This window comes from Scomber scombrus, chromosome 15, assembly GCF_963691925.1.
Source record: "Scomber scombrus chromosome 15, fScoSco1.1, whole genome shotgun sequence".
Classification (NCBI taxonomy): Eukaryota; Metazoa; Chordata; class Actinopteri; order Scombriformes; family Scombridae; genus Scomber; species Scomber scombrus.
Window position 1 is genome coordinate 28,405,522 of NC_084984.1, and position 21,610 is coordinate 28,427,131.

The 21,610-nt window shown below is 38.3% G+C and overlaps 1 protein-coding gene across 2 annotated transcripts in view; it reads right to left on the minus strand.

The window, feature by feature from the left end:
* slc12a2 (solute carrier family 12 member 2) overlaps positions 1-21,610 on the minus strand; it is a 75,358-nt gene that overhangs the window by 6,364 nt on the left and 47,384 nt on the right. The window contains exons 14-23 of one of the 2 annotated variants that reach the window (XM_062435103.1): positions 19,162-19,317; positions 18,174-18,273; positions 16,800-16,911; positions 14,200-14,340; positions 12,555-12,661; positions 10,303-10,382; positions 9,393-9,536; positions 8,021-8,068; positions 5,473-5,595; positions 2,468-2,579 (exon numbers count right to left, since the gene is read on the minus strand). In XM_062435103.1, the coding sequence (XP_062291087.1) occupies positions 2,468-2,579; positions 5,473-5,595; positions 8,021-8,068; positions 9,393-9,536; positions 10,303-10,382; positions 12,555-12,661; positions 14,200-14,340; positions 16,800-16,911; positions 18,174-18,273; positions 19,162-19,317 (1,123 nt within the window). The remainder of the gene's footprint in view (positions 1-2,467; positions 2,580-5,472; positions 5,596-8,020; positions 8,069-9,392; positions 9,537-10,302; positions 10,383-12,554; positions 12,662-14,199; positions 14,341-16,799; positions 16,912-18,173; positions 18,274-19,161; positions 19,318-21,610) is intronic. The other variant, XM_062435104.1, reaches the window with a different exon arrangement.

Genomic DNA, 21,610 nt, shown 5'->3' on the forward strand with positions numbered 1-21,610 from the left:
GGCAGTGTCGTCATATGGTGAAAAATGTAATGAAACATCCTATTAATTCAGTCACTTTATACTGCACAGTTTAAATGAAGATTAAATATGTCATTCACTTTAAATTCACATTTGGCTGCAATAGAGTTCTACAAATGAGAAGTTAACTTAGATCTACGTCAGTCTCTGGAGATAAGTAAACCCAAAAAGGGGATTTTCTGTCCATGTTTAATGTTGATTTTGTCTTTTGTTCAGTTCTAATGAGCAAAAAGTTATTGAAATACTTTTAGTCCACTCATTCATTTAGTTCTTTTGACAGCTAGTCTCCTCAGGATTGTGGTTAACCTCCATGCTGTCAGACCTCTTGATGCCTCTGGGTGACGAGGTCAGCTTTAGGGCTGTCAATCCTCTATAATCCCATTCCAATTTCATTCATTATTATTTTAAATATTCAAATTATGTTTAATGCTCAGATTTAGTCTATTATTAATATGTACGATGTACTTATACACAGCCTTATGTGTTGCCAACAACACTGAACTTACATTCTGTCCACTAGAGGGCATCTCAACATTACCAGGAAACTTTCAGCTTTCAGCTAGCTGCTAAGTAATAACTAAGCTTAGGCACTAATGAATAACATTGTCAACTTTAATGAGCATTTTTAATCTCAACACATTCCTCTCCTCATTGTTTCCTCTTAAAAATGAACTGAACAAAAGCCAGGGTTGCATAAACTGAAGACAGATCAAAGTGCCTCCGCTTGCTGCATTAATAATGATAACAATTCAAACAACATAAGTGAGATTTGGTTTTATAGGCTCGATCGAACGTCAACATTTCAAATATTTAATATTTGTTATTTTTCCGTTTATTGTTAGAAACCCAAAACACTTCCATGCAGTGCTTCATAAGTTATGACAGCTGTAGCTGCGTCCGCTTCACTTTCTGACATTTCTGTTGCGACGTCATGTTAACACTCTAAACATGAGTCAAACAAAAGCATTTCATTGTCACATGCAGGGAGGTCAAGACGAAAAGGACAACAATTGCTAACGTTAGCCAACACATTTATATAAAAATATTATATTACATTAATTATATTCGAATCCCGAAGTTCGTTCCAACAGCCCTAGTCAGCTTTGGGACACACTCACCTCCTTGTTGTCTGTACTCAACTCTTTCTTAGAAATTAAAAAAGAAAAAGAAAAAAAAGAACAAGGCTGACCTCTTACAATGAATCACCTTCCTTCCAGGCACACATTGGTTTCATTACACTATGAAACGAGAGGTGAAACTGGCTAGAAACTAATCACTCACTGTAAACATTTAGTCACTTTTATCCTTCAGGCTGTCCTTCAATGCACCACAAGAGTTTCTTCAAAAACAAAGCTGACAATGGACTTCATAACACATACATAACATGACATCACTTCATTGTAGTGGAGTCAGTTAAGACATGTAATATCAAAGTTTTTGCAGTTATAATATCTGGAAATAACTAAAAACTATTAAAGAGTGTCTATTGGTGGTATTGAGATAAATCAGTGTTCCAATGCAGTGTTACATCCTGATTACACTGTTTCAATGTGTGTGCCAAACCCATCGTCCAAATGTGCCAGAGGAACAACAACACTGCCAATTTCTGATTTGATGACAGTGAAAAAATGTACCAGAATAAATGGCAGCAAAAATGTCTTTCTAAGGATTTAGGGAGGATTTTAAGGATTTATTCTTTTCATAAACAAGCTGTGAATTTGCACAACCTTTAAGTCTGCATGCTGGCATCTGAAGCACTTATATGAACATTTTACCAGTGTGAATGTACATAACATAATGCACACTCATAAAACAGTCAGGATTCATATAGTGTTGCAGCTGAGACACATTATACATGAATGATCAAGTTCTTACTTCTAATATGTGGGCAAACACAGCCTAAATAACTTATCTGTAGCTGTGTGTGTGTGTGTGTGTGTGTGTGTGTGTGTGTGTGTGTCATGTTGTCAGCAGCAGCTGAGTAGAGGACTGTGGTGCTGAAAGGAAAGCAGATGGTTGTACTGTCTTCACTGCTGACAAGCTGGACGCTGCTTTCATATAACAAAGCTTTCTAATGTCTGTCCCATGTCCACTTCCATTTCTATACATTAGGGACAGTGTCCAACATGTAATCATCTTGGAACATAATGCTAACCACTCAGATAGCTTCAGTCTGTTCTCATCCAATGACACGAGCCAGAAAAAAAGCTTTCTATGTTTAATGATTATTTTTTTATCTATAACTATTATCATTATTATCATTATTAGCAGTAGTAGGAGTTGTTGTAGCATATTTTACACAATTCACTTCATATCTGCCATCAGGTGGTATATTAAGAGTGGATAAAGTGACCCAACAGTTGTTACTTTTAACACATATTCATATGTAACATATTCTAACACAATATCATTGTGTGCAGCTGCTGGGAGGAGAAGCTGCAGTACTTACGCTCGGCGGTCGTGATCAATCCTGTTGATCTTTCCTCCAATGAACACACGGATCTTGCAGTCCTTCCACCTCTTCTTATTGGTCAGCAGGTACGGGATCAGCAGGGTCAAACCTGGACATCAGAGAGACATCAAACAGTTGCTCAACAGCTCTACAGAGTGTTCTGTGATTTTAAGATGAAAGATATGGAACATCTGCTGTTTCTCTGGTGGGGAAAATCAAACTTAAACATTGTGTGTGTGTGTGTGTGTGTGTGTGTGTGTGTGTGTGTGTGTGTGTGTGTGTGTGTGTGTGTGTGTGTGTGTGTGTGTGTGTGTGTGTGTGTGTGTGTGTGTGTGTGTGTGCGCACAGCAGGTTTTTGGCCACATTTTCTCCAATTTTCTATTCATGTAGTCCTGGTCAACTCTACGGACTGTTTAACATTCACATGAAGCCAGTTTGTTGTGCTTCCCACCTAAGAGCACTGCCAATAGTGTTTGAATGTGTGTTGCTTTAGAAACACTTTAGAAAAATGACTCAAATTTGACCTGTTTTGACATTTGACAGCTGTAAAAACACCTCAAATGAAAGTTTCCTAAAGTGGTCCAAAATGCACAAAAATGAAAATATTTGAAATGTTATACTTTTGTATAGATGCTACAAATGTTTGTCCATTGAGGCTGTTCTGTGTCAGATTATCTCTGTATCTATTGCCATGTGTTTTAGGTAAATGAATAGTTCATAGTTTTAATAAGGATTTCTTGTTATGATGTAGCAGTGAAGACTGATGGCTCTAATGGTTATACAATAAACCCCACACTTCCATAAAGTTATAAAATACATTTACATCATTATTGCTATGTTATATTTTCATGTCTTAGGTCAAATAGGACATGATATTGTGTGATAGGAGATGTTTTGATGTAAAACCTAAAAAGTACTCTCTCTCTGCTCTCTGAAGGTTTAATCACATTTATTGATCAGATCCACTATTGATGCTTTCTAAACACATCTGTGGTTCAACATTTGGTATAGACACTTTTTATGAGGGGAACATACTGCGAGTGTAGAATATGAACACAATGTGAGGGTTAAAGTCAGGTGGCTCACATATATGCAGACAAATATGCAAAACTTAAAGACACTTAAAAAGACATCTTGGTAATTCATCATTTTATGAGTTCTAATTTTCATGCTGGAATGGTTATTAAACAGAGTTCTAAATCTCAGCAGCAGCTTAGAGTTGATCACTGTACTCCAAACAACAGTTTAAGAGTATCAGTGTATCTGCTGCAGTGAAGTGGCTGACATGATGATGATGATGGTGATGATGATGATGATGAGACAGATCTGTAGTGTCACATGTCTAAATCACTTCTTAAACAGTCTTGAACACAAGTCACACCTCAGGACATGTTCTCATCTTTACACCTGCTGCTCTGACAGAGACCCAAAATCATTCAGCCCAGTGAACAATGTGTCATATGAACATATTGAGTCTGTCAGTCACTGATCAACACAGCTCTAACAGTTTAGATCTTTCTATCAACTGTGGCTGAAAATTGTCTGCTATACTGATTTAAGTATAAATTGTGGTGTATGTCTGTGTCCATGTATTTTTAAATGTTTACAACTACCAGAATAATGTTTGTAGTCAGTGTTTGTTTTTTAACGGAATATTTTACGCAATTTCTTTCCAATATAAATCCCATAATCTGCATGTAGCGATCTGATAATCTCATAATTCCTAGATGCCTGTTTTATAATTCCCAGAGTTACGAGATCCCTATTTTAAAATGATGTAAAAAATCTGAATATGAAAGTCATCTTGTAATCATGAGATATAGACCACATCATTCAGAAAACAGCACTGAAGCTAACCAAAGCTTTCATACACTATCAAACCAATCCATTATTCACACACACACACACACACACACACACACACACACACACACACACACACACACACACACACACACACACACACACACACACACACACACACACACACACACACACACACACACACACACACACACACACACACACACACACACACACACACACACACACACACACACACAAACAGGTTACTTTCTTAAGAGTCACACTAAACTGATTCGAGCATCAATCTACAGAAATGTCAAATCAGTTTTGCGTGCCTGTAAGAATTTTGTGTGTGTGTGTGTGTGTGTGTGTGTGTGTGTGTGTGTGTGTGTGTGTGTGTGTGTGTGTGTGTAAATAGTGGATTGGTTTTGCCTAAACTCTACCTCTGTCTATCCCACACATGCACTGTCACTCACACTCATTTAATGAGTGAGTGTGTATATATGTATGTGTATATATATAGTTAAGTGGTTTAAGAAAAAACCTCAATACTAGTTACTATCACCTGGGTGTTACTCCCTCTCACACATGTCACATTTATTTGACTGAACTGTTATAAATCAGAGTTTTACTACATTATGGTTAAGGAACTTTGATCAACATACATCTAACTTGTTTTCCTCTCGGTTTTATTGTTATCTGTTCACACAGTAGTATCTGTGCTGGGCAGTGGGAAGTCCCTGTCATACTGGAGAGCAGCATTTATGAATTGTTGCTTTACAGTTTCTATGTGAACTTCACAGTAGCTGTGCAGAACAAAGCAATCATAGATAACAAAAGGAAGGTCCTCCATGTTGTATGTGTGTGGCCTTCGACAGAGGTTTAAACTGTGCCTTCAAAGATCTGAATCATCACTGGATCATCATGCGTGCCTTGTAAAGAGATAATAATACTGCTCCTTCATGAGGTACATCATCAGGGGATGAAAACCACAGAGGCGGCAGGGCGTGACCACTCAGGAAGCGACACGTCATGACTGATAAAAGTTATAATTATATTATTCTTCCTTTGTTTTCATGCAGCAGCTGTGACTCATAGCTTCATATATGTGAATGATCCACTTTATCAGGTACAGTGATAACTGTGATGATGTTCACCATTGTTCTCATCTCCTAAAAACTGAGATATTGCCTCACCTCCATCATCAAACAGCCACCAGACGTCTACTGTGCCCTTCCCTTGTTTCTTCCGGAATTGCTGGCTGGAGTCCAGCAGCCTCTGGTCGGACACGTTCAGTGGTACGCTCGGGCTCTTTTTGTCTGCAGGGATGGTAGCCACACACACACACAAACACGCAAATACATACACACACACACAGAACAACAACAACAGAGGATAAGCTGATTTAGACTCAACATAAAACAGATTTCACTATCCAGTCATGTGCTGGCCTGTTGGGAGTGGAACAAACATTCCACATGTGTTGTTTTTTATTCTAGAAGTTATATGGACTGTTAACTGTTAATTGTGAGTGTAGGATATATAAAAGTTCAGCTACTGTGTGATGTTTAGCATTTGAGACATGTGAAACAACTGTAAGAAATTTAAATGACAAGCTATCAAAGTTGAGCTCTGCAGCTGTGATCAGTGTTTCCCCTGTCAGGTCTTTGACTTGTGGACAGATTGAGGACTGTGGCGTCTGGAAGTTTTAGAAAACTGAGCAAAAAACAAAATGCCTTGTTGTTCATTTTCACTCAGATTTTAATTTCCAAAGCATACCATTTGTTTTTTTTTTTATCAATCTGACTTAATTTGAATAACAAATCTGCTGCATTCTTCAAGATTTAAGGTTTGAGCTTTTAGGGGTGAGAAGAATAACAATTTTTATTATTAATTTTGATCTTATTTTATTTGTTAGTACAACTTCAGCTTGTTATAACCCAGCTGCAGTAACTGATGTTCTACATATAGAGATTATAGCTATTGCTATAGTTCCCATCTCCTGTCAATGGTTAGGCTTTTAAAAGATGGATATCAATATTACATACAAAACTAATAATGATAAAAAGGGGGAAAAAAGTAAAATATTAAATCTTATATTATAATCTTATTCAATTTGCCTGATAAAGGTCTCAGCTATGTACTGCTATCACTCTGGAGCGTGTTTTCTGCTCCTTTGCTGAGGAAATTAAAAACTAAAAACAGCTAATATATAGCTGTGTGTGTTTGTGTGTGTTTGTGTGTGTGTGTGTGTGTGTGTGTGTGTGTGTGTGTGTGTGTGTATTGGTCAAGCTGGTCAGATGACTGTCTCAGAAGCTGAAGAGCTAACACGTGAATGTTTTTCCACTCAGAAAGCATCACTTATAGTGTTGTTTGTTGATATTAGAGAAGCGAGGCACTTGGGAGCATCCTTTGGATTTGTGCCTGGGTCCTTCACATCAGTCCACAGACTGTTACACACAATCCAGAAAGGGGTGGATGGTCTCATAAAGTTTGGTTATTATCTGAGATCAACATTCCAATTAAAGAATGGAAACTCACTTACCACACTCAGGTATATTATCATTCTGACATCACCAATACTACTCTTGTACATAATGTTCATTTTTTTCAATATTTTTTATTATACTATTGTTTTTATTGCTTGTGTACTTACTTATTATTTATTGCTTTTTATTCTTTTTATTGATGCTCTTTCTATTTTTGCTATCCACTTGCTGCTGTAACACTAAATACTACATTTCCCCATTGTAGGAATAATAAAGGAATATCTTATCTTAAAATCTTTTTTTATTGATTATTATTATTTCATTAGTATAATAAGAATTAGTTTATTTTTCTATAAATGTATTATATATATACATATACATATGTATAAAATGTATTCTATCTACTTGTTTGTTTTTTCTAATGCTGAATTAATATATATTTGAATGTAAGACTTTTATGGGGGATGTTATATGTTGGGTTTGTTTTCAATTTAAAAAAGTAATAAAATAAAAAAAGACAGTATCATGATAAATCCTAATAAATAAGTTAAACAGTGGGTAACTAGGGTGCATTTTATTCCTTATAATATGAACTTTTCATATAGGAAGGATTTTTTGTAATATCTAGAGGAATCTTGAATTTTGGCTTAATGAACCCAGGGGAAACACCATCACTATTCAACAAACAAACAAAGAGAGAGAGAGGAGCTGTTAGGAGTTAGCTGGACAGGGCTGGAAACATGAAAACAGAAGAGGAGGTTTCATCCTGCAAAAAGAAAGCTACACACAAACTGTCACCTCCAGAGAGAGAGAGAGAAGAAGCAGCAGGCGACAAAGACCCAAAGACAGCTTGGAGGAAATTGAAATGTTGGCACACGCTCACTACAATACTCGAGACTTTGGATGGAGTTAAAGGCACTATGTCACACACAGCTTCAGAGACTGTTAACAGGACAGCGGGAGAAAGAGAGGAAAAGGCAAAGTGTTATTCCCCATAAGCCAAGTTGCTAGCAGGAGAGAAACACAGGACAGACAGGGAGAAGACACAAGACAGAGACAGCAGGGTGCGGATGGTATGTTAATACAAGAGGAATTCAAAATATACTGTCAAAGATGAAGTGAAAGGAAGAGAGAGGAGAGGAAAATATTACTGAAGACCAAAGTACAGAAAAGAGAACAAACTAAGACTAAAAGGCGCGAGTCAACACAAAGAAAGAGAAAGTTTTAAGGCAACTCAATAAAGTGGATCTCCTGCCTTTTTTCAACAGGGGCTGAGTTGTAGCTTTGCCATCATCGTCGTCATCTGGGGAATGTGAGACAAAAAGGAGAGAAAAAAAAAGACTGTGATATAAGTGAAATGTTGTTTGATGTGCCATCGACTTAAATCTCAGTGTTGCTCATGAATCAGGATGAAGTTGAGTAGAACACTAAATGTACAAAGCAGAGCAGAGATGCTAACTGTCTGGAACTCAGGGTCGTGGAAAAAAGCAGAACCTTTGCTGAAGCTTTTCCACTGGCAGGAATTTTAACAGAAGGCTCAACTTTTTTCTTTCTGATTTCTGGTAATTTCTCAGGCCTGACCCGAACAATAAAAGTAGCAGCCCTGAGCCAGGACTGTCTAGTTAAATCAAACCGGCTTCGGCTGGACATTCGGTAAGCAACATTCACGGACATGTGAGGCCATTAAACACGCATGAATCAGTTCTAATTCTCAGAGCTGAACTTTTCCTCTGAGACTGTGCCTGGATTATAATGAAAATCTCACACAGTTGAGGAGGGTGATTCAGAGTGGAAATGAACTCCACAGAGACGAGAGGACAAAGATTCAGTGTTAATAAAGGCTCAGGTAGAAGCTTTGCTTCCGACTAAGAGGATTATTCATCTCCACTTTGTTACTTCTTCCAAAAGGCCAACATGTTCCCAATGTGTGGGGCCACATCACTGTGGATACACACTTATTAACTATACCAACATAATGTATTAAATGGACTGTATATAACTATCAGGATAGTCATTTAAGTATCATTCACATTGTCAGATAACACTGATGGTGACTACACGCACACGCACACGCACACGCACACGCACACGCACACGAGAGAGAGAGAGGCTGAAGACATCTGAAGACTAACAAACTGGGCCCAGTGGGACAACTAGGGTTATGGGTCACTGAGGCGACTTCCTGTCAGGGTGGCTTGTGTTTTTGTGTGTGTGTGTGTATGTGTGTGTATAAAGGGAGAATAAGGGGAACCATTGATGGATTAAGAAGGATCTGAGAATGGTGTTAAACTGATTTCCTGGAGTAAATGTCTTCCTTCATGTCATGACCTGTGTACATGATATACACAAAAGTACACAGCCTTAAACGATGCATGTTCTGAATAATACATTAAGAAGACATATACTATGTACCAGCATTAATAGCTTTAATATATTTATAGCTAAAAAAATGTTTAAATGATATCTTAACTTTATGACTTTATATATATCAGAATTTTTCCCTCCCTTACCTACCTGAGCGTCACTGTAAGCAACAACTTTCTCTCAAAGCCTGCCGGCCAGATCAAATGGAACTGAATAATGTCATCTATATGCATGTGGAGGCATTGAGACTGAGGCTGGCTGACCTTTCTGTATGGCTGGACTGTTCTGGAGGCTGGTGGCCTTGGAGGACAGCTTGGACGAATCACCATCAGAGTCTTTGCTGGTGTCTATGGACACGATCACGTCTTTCATCCCTGAGGACTTCTCTTGGGTGGACAGCAAGTCATCTGAGAGGAAACGCAAAGAGGGAGAAACAACAAGAAGGTAGAGTTAGAAATGTGATTCATGCAGTGTGAGAGTGAGGTGGAAATAATGAAAGAAAATGTGTGGAGGAAAAGAGGAATTGAGACTTCTAAGAAGAGGCAGTAATGTGTAGAAAAGCAGCATCTGTTCTGGACTGAAGGAGCAATTCATAATAAGAGACAATAAGAGACATACAAGAGACATGGTCATAAACAGCCTCAGGGGCTGAGATATCCTGATTTATAACCCCTGTTATGGGTCAAACTCTAAAACATAGGTTCTGAAACTCTATAGCATGTCTTTATTAGAACCTTCATGCTTGATGAACATCCTTCAAATTTACAACACGGGCTTTCAATCTAAATGTGTAGTCTCAGAACTCAAACTGAGATGACATCAACAACAGAAACTGCATGATGGGAAGTGTAGGAAAACACTTTTTGGCCTCTGCTGCTTTGTCACTAACCTTTCTCCCTATTTATAGAAGGGTGATACGACAATTCTACATTACATCAGTTTTTCATATTTCCATGCTATTATTATGAACTCGCCATTTGGAGATCAGGGTTTTGCTGTAAACATGTAAAGCACGATTTAATTCATGTGGGAGGAACTAGATATAACTTTATATGTGATTTTGGACATATGTACTGTACATATTGTGTCATTGTGTCATTTTGGTAAACTCATGGTGATTTCAACTGTAACTCTTGTCTGGAAGCATGTTGTGTCTGTGTACATGTCTGATACCTGGTCCTTGGATATGGGACACATCCAGTCCCTCGCTCAGTCGCAGAATAACAGCCCCGAACTGGAAGTCAAAGGAATCGCTGTGAGGAAAAAAGCATAAACAAAAGATTGTCATCAGCAGTGGACAGACTGAAGCATGGCCGGCCCAGTTAAACAGAGACACGGAACATTTAAACAGGAAGATAAATAAGCACTGCAGCGAGAGCCGCACACAACAAATGTCAGCTTCAAACGTCTGTGTCGGACCTGCAGGTTGAACCGTGTAGTGTGTCCTGCTGCTGCAGCTACTTACTGGATGGAAAAGTAAAGGGCACATTGCTGAGCGCATTAGCTGTGATTTTAATATTGTCAGGCCGAACCATCTCTGGCCTTCAGCTCTAATGCTATAATCCCCACACTTTACAATCAGGAACTCATTCAGCTTAAGTCCTTCACTCACAGGCTCACATGACTGATTTAGAGTTCAGCAGGGAAACAGGATTTAACACAGACAAACACTGTATTCCTGTTACTACCACTACATTGTGTGTGTGTGTGTGTGTGTGTGTGTGTGTGTGTGTGTGTGTGTGTGTGTGTGTGTGTGTGTGTGTGTGTGTGTGTGTGTGTGTGTGTGTGTGTGTGTGTGTGTGTGTGTGTGTGTGTACAAGTGCATGTGTGAAAGTCTAGGCTATTTGTTGGTGAGTAAATGCTACAACTCCTCAAAACCCAAGCCAAGTTCCTGTGTCTTGCTTGCCACGTTTTGATTAGGGCTGGGTGATATGAGCAGAATCAAATATCACAATGTTTTTGACCAAATACCTCGATATGGATATTTTGACCATATTGTAGGGATGACTATCTGTGCTTTCATAAGATATTCACGCGATTTTTGATAAATAATCATCAGTAATGTGGATATAATGACTAAGTGGATAAAGGCAGATAATAGAACATTAAGTTATGAGCCAGAGCCGGCCCTATTATCACTATAATAATGTTGAAAACAAAGCTACTTTAAGGTTTTGACTTTTACACTCGCCACCAAGACACATTTCAGAGGAAATGAATGTGTGAGTGTGTGTGTGTGTGTGTGTGTGTGTGTGTTTGTGTGTGTGTGTGTGTGTGTGTGTGTGTGTGTGTGTGTGTGTGTGTGTGTGTGTGTGTGTGTGTGTGTGTGTGTGTGTGTGTGTGTGTGTGTGTGTGTGTGTGTGTGTGTGTGACTATATCACTTCATATTCTATCACACTGCAAAGTCAGAGTTGCTATGCATCATCTGATATAGGGACACTGATTAGGTTAAAATAAAAAGGAACTGCAGACTGTCTCTCAGAAAATGTGCCTCTCTGCATCCTGCTGCTCACTAATGTAAGTGTTGCTATCAAAAGAAAGTCTTCATTCAGTATTCATGCTGCAGAACATTTCAGAGTCACGGCATCTGTATAAGCTGCTTCACTGCTGCATCTAAGCAGCATTATAAAAAATGTGATGAAATGACACTTTCACATTCTGCATAAGACGAGAAGGTGTGTTAGGCAGAGACATACTGCATATTTTACACCTAACTATAAAGGAAGGAGTCTCTGTCTGTTCCTCACTTTTTTACACATCTATTCACCAAGTTGTCTTCACAGGTATGTTGCTGAGTGTGAAGTTGTTTGAATGAGAAATGTTAATTTAATGTTGTAATACCACTGCTATCCTACATGTTAATAACACGTTAATAACACTGCTATCCTACATGTTAATAACATGTTAATAACATGTTAATACCACTGCTATCCTACATGTTAATAACATGTTAATAACATGTTAATAACATGTTAATAACACTGCTATCATACATGTTAATAACACTGCTATCCTACATGTTAATAACATGTTAATAACACTACTATCCTACATGTTAATAACATGTTAATAACACTACTATCCTACATGTTAATAACAAGTTAATACTACTGCTATCATATATAATTACACTGTAATCAGCTGAACTTTTCATGATTCAGTTTAGAACATTTTAAATCTATGGAACTTATAAACAAGGAGAGTGTGCTCCAAGAATAGATTTTCTTGACTAGCTTTCATCTGATTGACTTTGTGTGTGTATTGCTAAAGACCTGAGGAATGCAGTGTGGAGTGTGAAGTTGTTTGGATGAGCAGAAAGCTGCAAGCAGCCAGTTCTGAACAAGCACTGCACTTTAAATGTATGGTTAGATTGAAATAACACTCTTATTTATTTCTGTTTGTGTTTGTTTAACAGTCGGCCTTACTGGATCATACTGATGTAAGTCTCCACGTTCATCATGTCACCGTCCCTCCAGTCATTCTTGTAACCCAGCACCAGGGTGTTGGGCTTGAGGCGACCCAGACCTGCAGCCTGGAGAGGGAGAAGACTCAGAATCAGAATCATATGAATTCACACCACAGACACTGTCACTCTAGAAAAGAACATTCATTGCTTCAACTCTTTTATGACTTTTCTTAATAGTCACTTCATTCACTCTCAGACTGTTTATCTCCTCCAGCTTTAACACTTGAGATGGAAACTTTTTTTTTTACTGAGTATGACTCACCCTGTGAACACTACCTTATTATTGCTGCTGCCAATTAAACTTCAAGTAAAAACATCAGAAAATAGAACAAACAGAGCAGTCTGTAAACTTCATTTATTTCTCTACTTTGTAAACTTAATTTAGTCCTACAACTAAATGTGAGATGTTAACACCACATTAAAGACTAAAGAAGAATTCTATGTTTTATTCTATGCTTTCTTCTTGTGAACTAAACTCATGAACAATGAATGTCCTACTAACTAGTATAATATGTGTATTAAAGGCTGATATGTCTTATTGCTCTGTGCCATAGAGCTCTATTGTTGTCCAAACACTGTTAAAAACACATCAGTGAGTCATATTGTTGTACTGGGTGACATGTTTACTTTTTTTACTTTAATTTAGTTTAACTCAATCCCTCACACACCTTCCTGCTGCTAGAAATACTGATTAGAGCACCAAATGTGAATTAATCCGCCGCTGAAAATAGTCCCCAACTGGCTAATTACTGTATTAGTTATTTTATTTATTTTAATTTATTTATTTTATACTTATTGTGTTCCATTCACTGGGTGATACATCTAATCACATAAAAAAGGATTGTCATTGCTGTATGAAAGGAGGTCTAAGCGCAGAATGCATTAAATGAAAGCGATGACAAAACATAAAGACATTTTAAAAAGAACATAGTCCCCAACAAATTCACTATATCCTCCTGATTGAGTAAAATGTGTTAAAGCCTACAGTGACTGGCTGTTTTAGGAAATGACTGAACCTTTTTCTTACTTAAGCAAAACAAAGAAAATGGGAAAAGATAATTTAATAATAGCTCGTATGATACTAGAGCAGCAGGGAATGTCTCCTCTTTTATTACCTGATAACTGATTTGATGAGCGTATTCAGACTAATGGAGTGCGTGTATGTGACACTGCGTTGTAATTATAATTGGATTTGACATGAAGTGAGATCATATGGAGACAAATGACGGCCTCTGAAACTCAATAAACTTCATAGCTCTGTACAAGGTGAATAACGTTATCCTCAAGAGCCAAAACAAAACAAACAATTTCAAACATTTCTCGTTGGCAGCTGATTTAAGTGGTACCATTAGAAGCATGTGCTTATTAACAACAGCAAACACAAACACACAGCTCCCAGCCAACACTACTGGCGCTTGGTACTTGTTGGCACTTGTGTGAGTCTATGAGCGGCTTCCTGGGAATTAATCTTTTTCATGTAGACGTCAGACTTATTTCAGTTCACTTGTTTGCTGTTTACTTAGTGATATCCTCCACAGCTACAGCAGCTGAATCCATTTTGAGATCTCTGTTCTAGCAGCACTGTAGCGATGAAGTCTTCCTACCTGGAGCAGGTACTGGCAGCCCTGCCTCATGTCCTCAGCAAACACTGGTGTGTAGAAGGCTTTGGTCTCATTCTTCAGCAGCCAGCGCTGGTATCGGGCCTGGTCTGTTGCCAGATCTTTGAAGTTTGGCCTTCTGTAGCCCTGTGGATAGGCACACACACACACACACACATCAAATACCATCAGATCCAACAGCCTCTTATTTATCAGAGCTGGACATTCAGAGCAACTTCTGAGAATGACCCCACCACTAAATTCTTGTGTACATTCCCAATGTCAAATATCACAGGATGTCTAATTTAATCAGCAATAGAGTGGTTTCAGCCTGTTCTGAACTTTCTCATCAGGGAGTTTGTTTGTTTCTGAAGAAAAGAGCTCATAACGCTTCTCCTCAGCCAGGAAACTGTAAGGCCATTAGCTGGGAATGTTTACACCATTTCACCAGGACTGAGCTTTCTCGCTCTCTCTCTCACTCACTCTCAATCCTAATGGAAGCAATAGAATCAGGCAGGAGGGAGGATCAGAGACTACTTGTTGGAGGGTGCTGTGTTCCAGCGAGCCAGAGAGCTGCTGGACTTCACAGAGCCTGCATTCATCCTATGAAAATAGCCTTTCCATTGTAAAGCAGTTATGCCTGGCGAGGGATTTGTAAAAGGCTTTTTACACGCTGTATGAGGGAGTGGCATAAACACATCAATGGTATCAACACTGAGCCTCAATGTTCTGCTCTCTTCTGAGTGGTCAGGTGACTCAGAGAGTTAGACTGATAAGAAATCACAACTGTGATGATGTTTGAAGGGAAGAAGGAGCTTTAAGTGATTAAACAGTGAATTATATTGAGTAGGGTTAAGGTTAGGGTTATGTGACCTTAACAGATTTGTTCTTCACTGGTTGGCAGTTGAACACAAATGGTGTGTGGATGCCATTTTCCCCTTCAGATACAGTCACTGACAGTGTTATACATGATATTATATTCTTAAATGATTTAAAAGACATAAAACATATGTCTGCATTTCCACTGTAAACAGTTAACGGCCCCACAATGAAAAATCCAGAAAAAACTGACCCATGGTTTAACTTAATTGCTGACCCCTGGCCTATATGTTACTAAATATGTGCACCTGCTTTGTATGTAGTGTTGTTCAAGTGTGTTATAACTAGCTTGTTATATGTGTAGTTAGATTCATGACAGAATTAAAACAATTTCAATATGACTGGACTGTAAAAGAAGATATGTCAAGAATAGTGAAACAGCAACAAACACACAACATGGCTTAAATCTTAATGTTATGGCAATAATACAAGATAATGTCTGTTATTTAGTATGTATATTGTAGGTACTTTGCTGTCACTCTAGAGTGTATGAATATTGAACCACTTCAATAAATTCCTTATTACTGCAACAGTTTCAGGTTTACATCATCAAATATTTTCTACTTATATTGTATAAATCACTCAGGTCTGTGGCAGATAAAACAGCCACTAATAGTGTCTGATAGCTTAGTGAGGACTTTACACACTCACTAAGTAATGCTGGTGTAACCCCATCCAGAGGCCCATGCTGTGTGGTTGGGCCTCTCTTTAAGGCTGGTTGCTAGTCAGTGACATTGATCTATGTGGCCACGACACCAGTTCCTAAAAGCACTTTAATACCTGTATGATGGCTGGTGTATCAGGAGTGTAAAGGGTTAAATTACGGAAGAGAACATTATTTTAATGCATTAATTTCAATTCATATTCTGACATTACTAAAGATGAGGTTAAAGTACAGGTTTACAATTTTCTCAAATCTGTCTCGAAACAACAGTCAGGAGCCCAAATGAACATTGAATCATGTTTTTCTTGCTGTAATCATTCCTCCTGTTCATACTGACCATTAGAAGATCTCTTCATCATGTACTTACAATGGAAGTGATGGAGGACTAAATCCACAGTCCTCCTTCTGTGTAAACATGTATTTAAAAGTTGATGTGAAGCTAATATGAAGCTTTAGTCGTCCAAATGAGTCAAATCTTCATCTTCTATGTTTCAACGTTACAGTGTTTTTAGTACCAAAGTTCCTCTTCTTGTTACTATACTTCCACCACAGCTCAACAGGGAAACACTAAGAGGGAATTTGATGCTAAACAGACTGTAAATGTGTCAGATATCACTTGATATGACTAACTCACACTGATGAAGCTCAATAGAAGCTTTGCATCTACTTTTAAATGACTGTGTGGACACACTGTGGATTTAGTCCTCCATCACTTCCATTGAAAGCACATTTGAAGAAGATCTTTTAATAGTCAGTATAAACAGGAGGAATGATTACAGAGAGGAAAACCTCTTTACTGTTCATATGGTCACATGACTGCTGCTTTAAGACACACTTGAAATTGTGAACCTGTCCTTGAATGACTGTGTGACAAAGAGTCATAATGTTGACATCATGTAGTCTCTTGTAGATTCTTTTCAAAACCATCTGCAGTATTTAATCGGATGCTTTCATCAATAATGGTGTATTTGTCTGAGTTGGGAGTCTCTGAAGTCATTAAGGAGCATTTGTGGGTACTCAGAACATAAAAAAAAAAAACACCATCACCAGAATATGTGCTCACCGTGCGAACATGACCGCAGATCATCAGGCCTACGTTCTTAGTGAAGCTGGAGACCAGGTCCAGTAGAGCGGGACGAGAGTTGGGGTATCCAGTCATCACCAGACACTGAGGTCTACAGACAGTCAAGAACAAGAAGAACAACATGTCAGCACTGTGTGATTACATGACCAGTAGTTCATATCTCTACAGTCACACTGACTGTATTATCAGCTTTGCAATCTGCAGCCACTTTTTCTGACCTTAACTGTGGCCTCTATCTCTATCCTTCTTAGCACAGGACCAGCAAAAAAAAAGGAAGAGTAGCGAACATCAAAGCAAATATGTTAAGCACCATGGGATTAAATGAAGGACCTCAGAGGAACACACGAGTCATTCTGAAGACACCATCAGATGTCTCTTAATCTCCTGCTTGGTGTGCTGCCATGGGAACAATCTGAGGCACATTTACACGCCAATGCTCCATGTGCAAGCATTCACACACACATACACACACACACAAAGATCCAAGCTTTATATGAAGAGTTTAGTCTTTTATCAGCCAGTTTGATTACATTATGTGATTTTTGTACTTGTCATTTTATATGAATAATAATAATTATGTAATTATGATTTCAACCATAAACCATAACTTCCTAACAACAAATAAAGCTTTCACCCCACAGCAGAAGACACTGAACTGCTGTATTTTAACTTACTGAGAACCCTGAACTACCATACACTGTACACAGCCTTCGTGTGTCTTACCATACTTATAAACTGTGAACTTACTGCAGTATGTGAGCTGTCACTCCAATTAGTATGACCTGAGACTCTTTCATCCAATTTAAATAACCGCTCCACAGATATACATCCATGAATGAAGGGCTGAGTTTTTGAGAACAGACCAAAATGTGTTCATAGCATCAAGTATTGAAATCAGAAGTGGACATGTGATGTTTGATCCTAGACTAGATTACTCATTCTTTAAGCAGATAACGTTCTAACTTTACACTATGTGTTATTAAGGCAAGTTCTGTATTTAACACTTAAGCATTGATCAGTTAAATATTACAAAGAGTTAAAACATGTGCTTTTGAAAAAAGTATTGCTTTGGTGTTATACTACCATAATCAGTACACCTACAAAGACATATACAAACTGTCCACAGGGTCATAAAACTGCTCCATACTATGTTAGTTATTAACACATGTATAATCCATGTGTTAATATACCAATATGATCTGATTACAGCATTTACTCTTGTGTCAAATCATTAGTCGATGAGTAATATACAGTGTTAAATATCATCTAAACTAAAAATAAAAATCTGGTCTGGTTCAGCTGTAATGACAGGCCTGCTGATAGTAAGCAAGGCTGCTTCTTGGTGTTTGGTACCTGAAGTTCTTGATGTGGTCTTCCACTCCACTGAGGTGCAGAGTGTGGGTTAGAGACTGGTGGTAGGTCAGAGCCTGGGTCGATGAGCCCCAGTTCACATCTGGAGGGGAGGACGCATGCAGGCAGAAACACACAGTGGAGTTAGGATGTGTGTTTACGGGTCGCTCCGCTGGGGCCAAAGGCCGGCTGACCCATGTGGTGTTACAGGCAGTGAGAAGTCCTCGTTATGTATGTGTAGCTGCATGTCAAACTGAGCGTGCACACAGGTGTGTGTTCAGAGCTGCATGGTCAGCTCTGTGTTTGAAGAGGTGCAGGATGTGTATTGGGGGGTTGGGGGTCCAGTATCATGTAGCATGTATCATTTGTTTATAGTTTTTGTATTGTCACTATGTTCATGCTTTTTTCAGTAAAGGAACAGTCCAACATTTAAACTGTCTTACCCAAAGTCAGATGTTAGCTTAGCATACAGCTATACCGGGCTTAAGACTGAGCATCAACTTGTTGTAGATAAGGTAATGTACTTCCTGGACCTAGCTTAGCTTAGTTTAGCACCAGACTAAAAGCAGGTAGAAAATGCTACTGCTGCATTCTTTTTTTTTGTTTGTTGCATGTTTACATTAACACACAGAGGTTTGTGGTTCCATGAGCACTTACAAACACATGCAGTGACTCTAAACTGCAGATTGACTAATATAAAAGGAAGATTTATAAGTCTCATTATCACAATTCTAATTGCAACCCTTCAGTGTTTCACATTGTGGTTTATCTACAGCATTTCACTTCTGTTACTTCTTTTTTTTAGTTCAAGTTACACAATCAAGACATAACACATGTTCATGTTTGTAGAAAAATGAGCCAAATTGGTGCATTCTGTGTGTTACTTTCATGCTGTTCAACCTCTACTGTGTCTATCTTCGTACTACCACTGAGGACATCCATGTCAGAAATCTTCTGACAACTCAACTTAACTTCACACTCTGTAACTCACCTGGCTTCTTGTAGCTGACATAGATATAGAGACCCAGGACAATGACGTTGGTTAGGAGAGCAGCCCACCAGTTGATGACGAACATGACCACACAGCACAACACAGCTCCAGCCAGAGAAACCCACATGTTGTAGTATTTGAAGCTGGGACGCCACCCTGGGTTGCCGATGAAAGCAAGTTACAACAGTGCAGAGAGAGGCAAAACACATTCAAAAACACCTAAAATAAACTGACAGCTCTACTCATATACTGTATGGATATCATGTTAAGATGAATCATTTGGTTAAACTAAGGGAAAGCACTTCATGTTGAGTAAAATTAAAATAATGTGTGAAATAATCCTGACTTAATCCTGATTTAAACCTGACTTACTCATAAACATTTTTTCCATTGTCATCATTAACATGGTTTTAAGAGGCAAATGTTGCTGTTAAAGAGCATGAATACAGTTAAAGTTGAGGTTGGATATGTGCTTGGGTTAAAGAATGAGAGTTAGCAGCCTGTTAGACTGAAGACCAGAGTGTTATATCAGCTATTAGGGACCAGATTTATTTACTGGGTACCAAACTAAACTATTGGGATTTTAGTGATGGGATACAGTCGGACTGTGTGTGGTTACACAATGACAGTCTAAAACAAACCACAGGACATAAAGGGTACATGGACGCTGCCACAGCTCTCAGCTCTGTTTTATATGTCCCAGAGAGCCGAGAGAAATTGGCCCTGAAGAGGCTGGAGCACAAAATTGGGTTTATAGTTTGTGGTTCCAGAGGTTGTAAAATTCATTAGTCAATGTCTGGATTACTACTCCCCTCTAATTGAGTCATGTACCATTTAAGTCCATGTAATTATATGACCTGCTTGGAGGAATTAGAAGCACATAGAGAATCTGTACCTGAAGTTCTGCTAGAAATTTGGTATTGAAGGGAAAGAAAGCAGAGAACTCAATATGAAAACCCCAATATACAATCCATACAGAGCTCAACACTACAGTTTAAAAGGGTCCATTCATCCAAATGACAAAAGGTCATCCAAATGATTTTCTCTCTTCCCTCAAAGCTACCCTTACCTTTGTTACATTTTTACACATTTTTTTGTTTAGGTTCAAATACTATTAATAAGGTAATGTCACTCTAAAATGTTAGAGAGATCCACCAGGCATAGAAACTAATCAATATTCCATTCTCATAATATTCAGTGAAAACTCTGACGCCGAGCGACCGGCCTGTTTTCCCCTTCCGCATTACGTAATCGTGCGCACCCCCACCCGGAAGAGTCTGTTGTGGATCCACTGCATTTGCTGCTGTCAAAGCTCAGGAAAACCAAGAGAACCAGATCCAAAATGAAACCCTGGTTCTAATAGGTATGACTTGGTAGTTGGGATAGAGCCTCAGTGAGGTCTGTGGATTATCCAGAGTAACAAGGGCTTTGTTTTTGGGAAGAAAAACGTCATTTTTCAATTACATGTGCCTCAAACTAAATTCTATTTTATTGGTGTGGAGGCAGAGGACAGGTATTATCTAACCTTTGACAAATAGAACCAAAACACTGGAGGTAACTAATAATGCTTCTTTGGAATTTTCTATGGAGCTGCCATTTTACGAACACATTATTAGCAAAAACTTTACGTAACATTTCTTGAAATCTGTTAACATCGTCACTGAAAAAGCATGTTCAAATATCTGTGAGTAGAACCATAAGCAGAGATCAGTAAAGAGGACAGTTGGGAGTGGATTGGAAATACTGTCAAATAAATATCTGACCAATACTAACTGCTATATGTACATATGTCATATCAGAAAATATAACAAGTTTCATCTTTGGATTTATTTGATGTATAGAGATGCCATATATGTGTGTTCTGACTGAAGTAAGTTAATTCACAGGTCAACTGAATCTACCCTTGGGTACAAATAAAGTTACCTTAACCTTAACTTTAGGTATGTCCATTTAAAAAAATAAAACAGTTTCATTAAACTTTATTAAACCTAACATTGTTAGATCCAAAGTGTATGTTTAGAATATTACTATAACTCTGTCTTATAGTTGCCAAAAGCCAACACCAGCATTTAAAGCATAAACATATCTAAACAATAACAAGTTGTTGTTGTTTAATCAAAATTGCCAAAAAAATCTTTAGGTTGGAGTTCAACTTTGGCACCTCAAAGGTTAGAAGTGTAAAGATAGTTTGCTATTTACCAGGGAGTCTAAAACAGGAGAAGCTACTGGCCTGTTTGGCAGTATCATGGCCTCTTCAAAAAACTATTCTGTAGTTGGCTGTGAGGAAGAGGCAGAACGTTTACTGTGCTACTGTCAGGCCAAACTTTATATCATGTTCATTTGTATTGTACTAACTGTTTGCTCAGTATATTGCCGACTTTGCCTTCTGCTTGTCCAGCTCTAGTTTTTCACTTTCAATCCTTTGTTTAAATCCTGTTATGTTTCACCA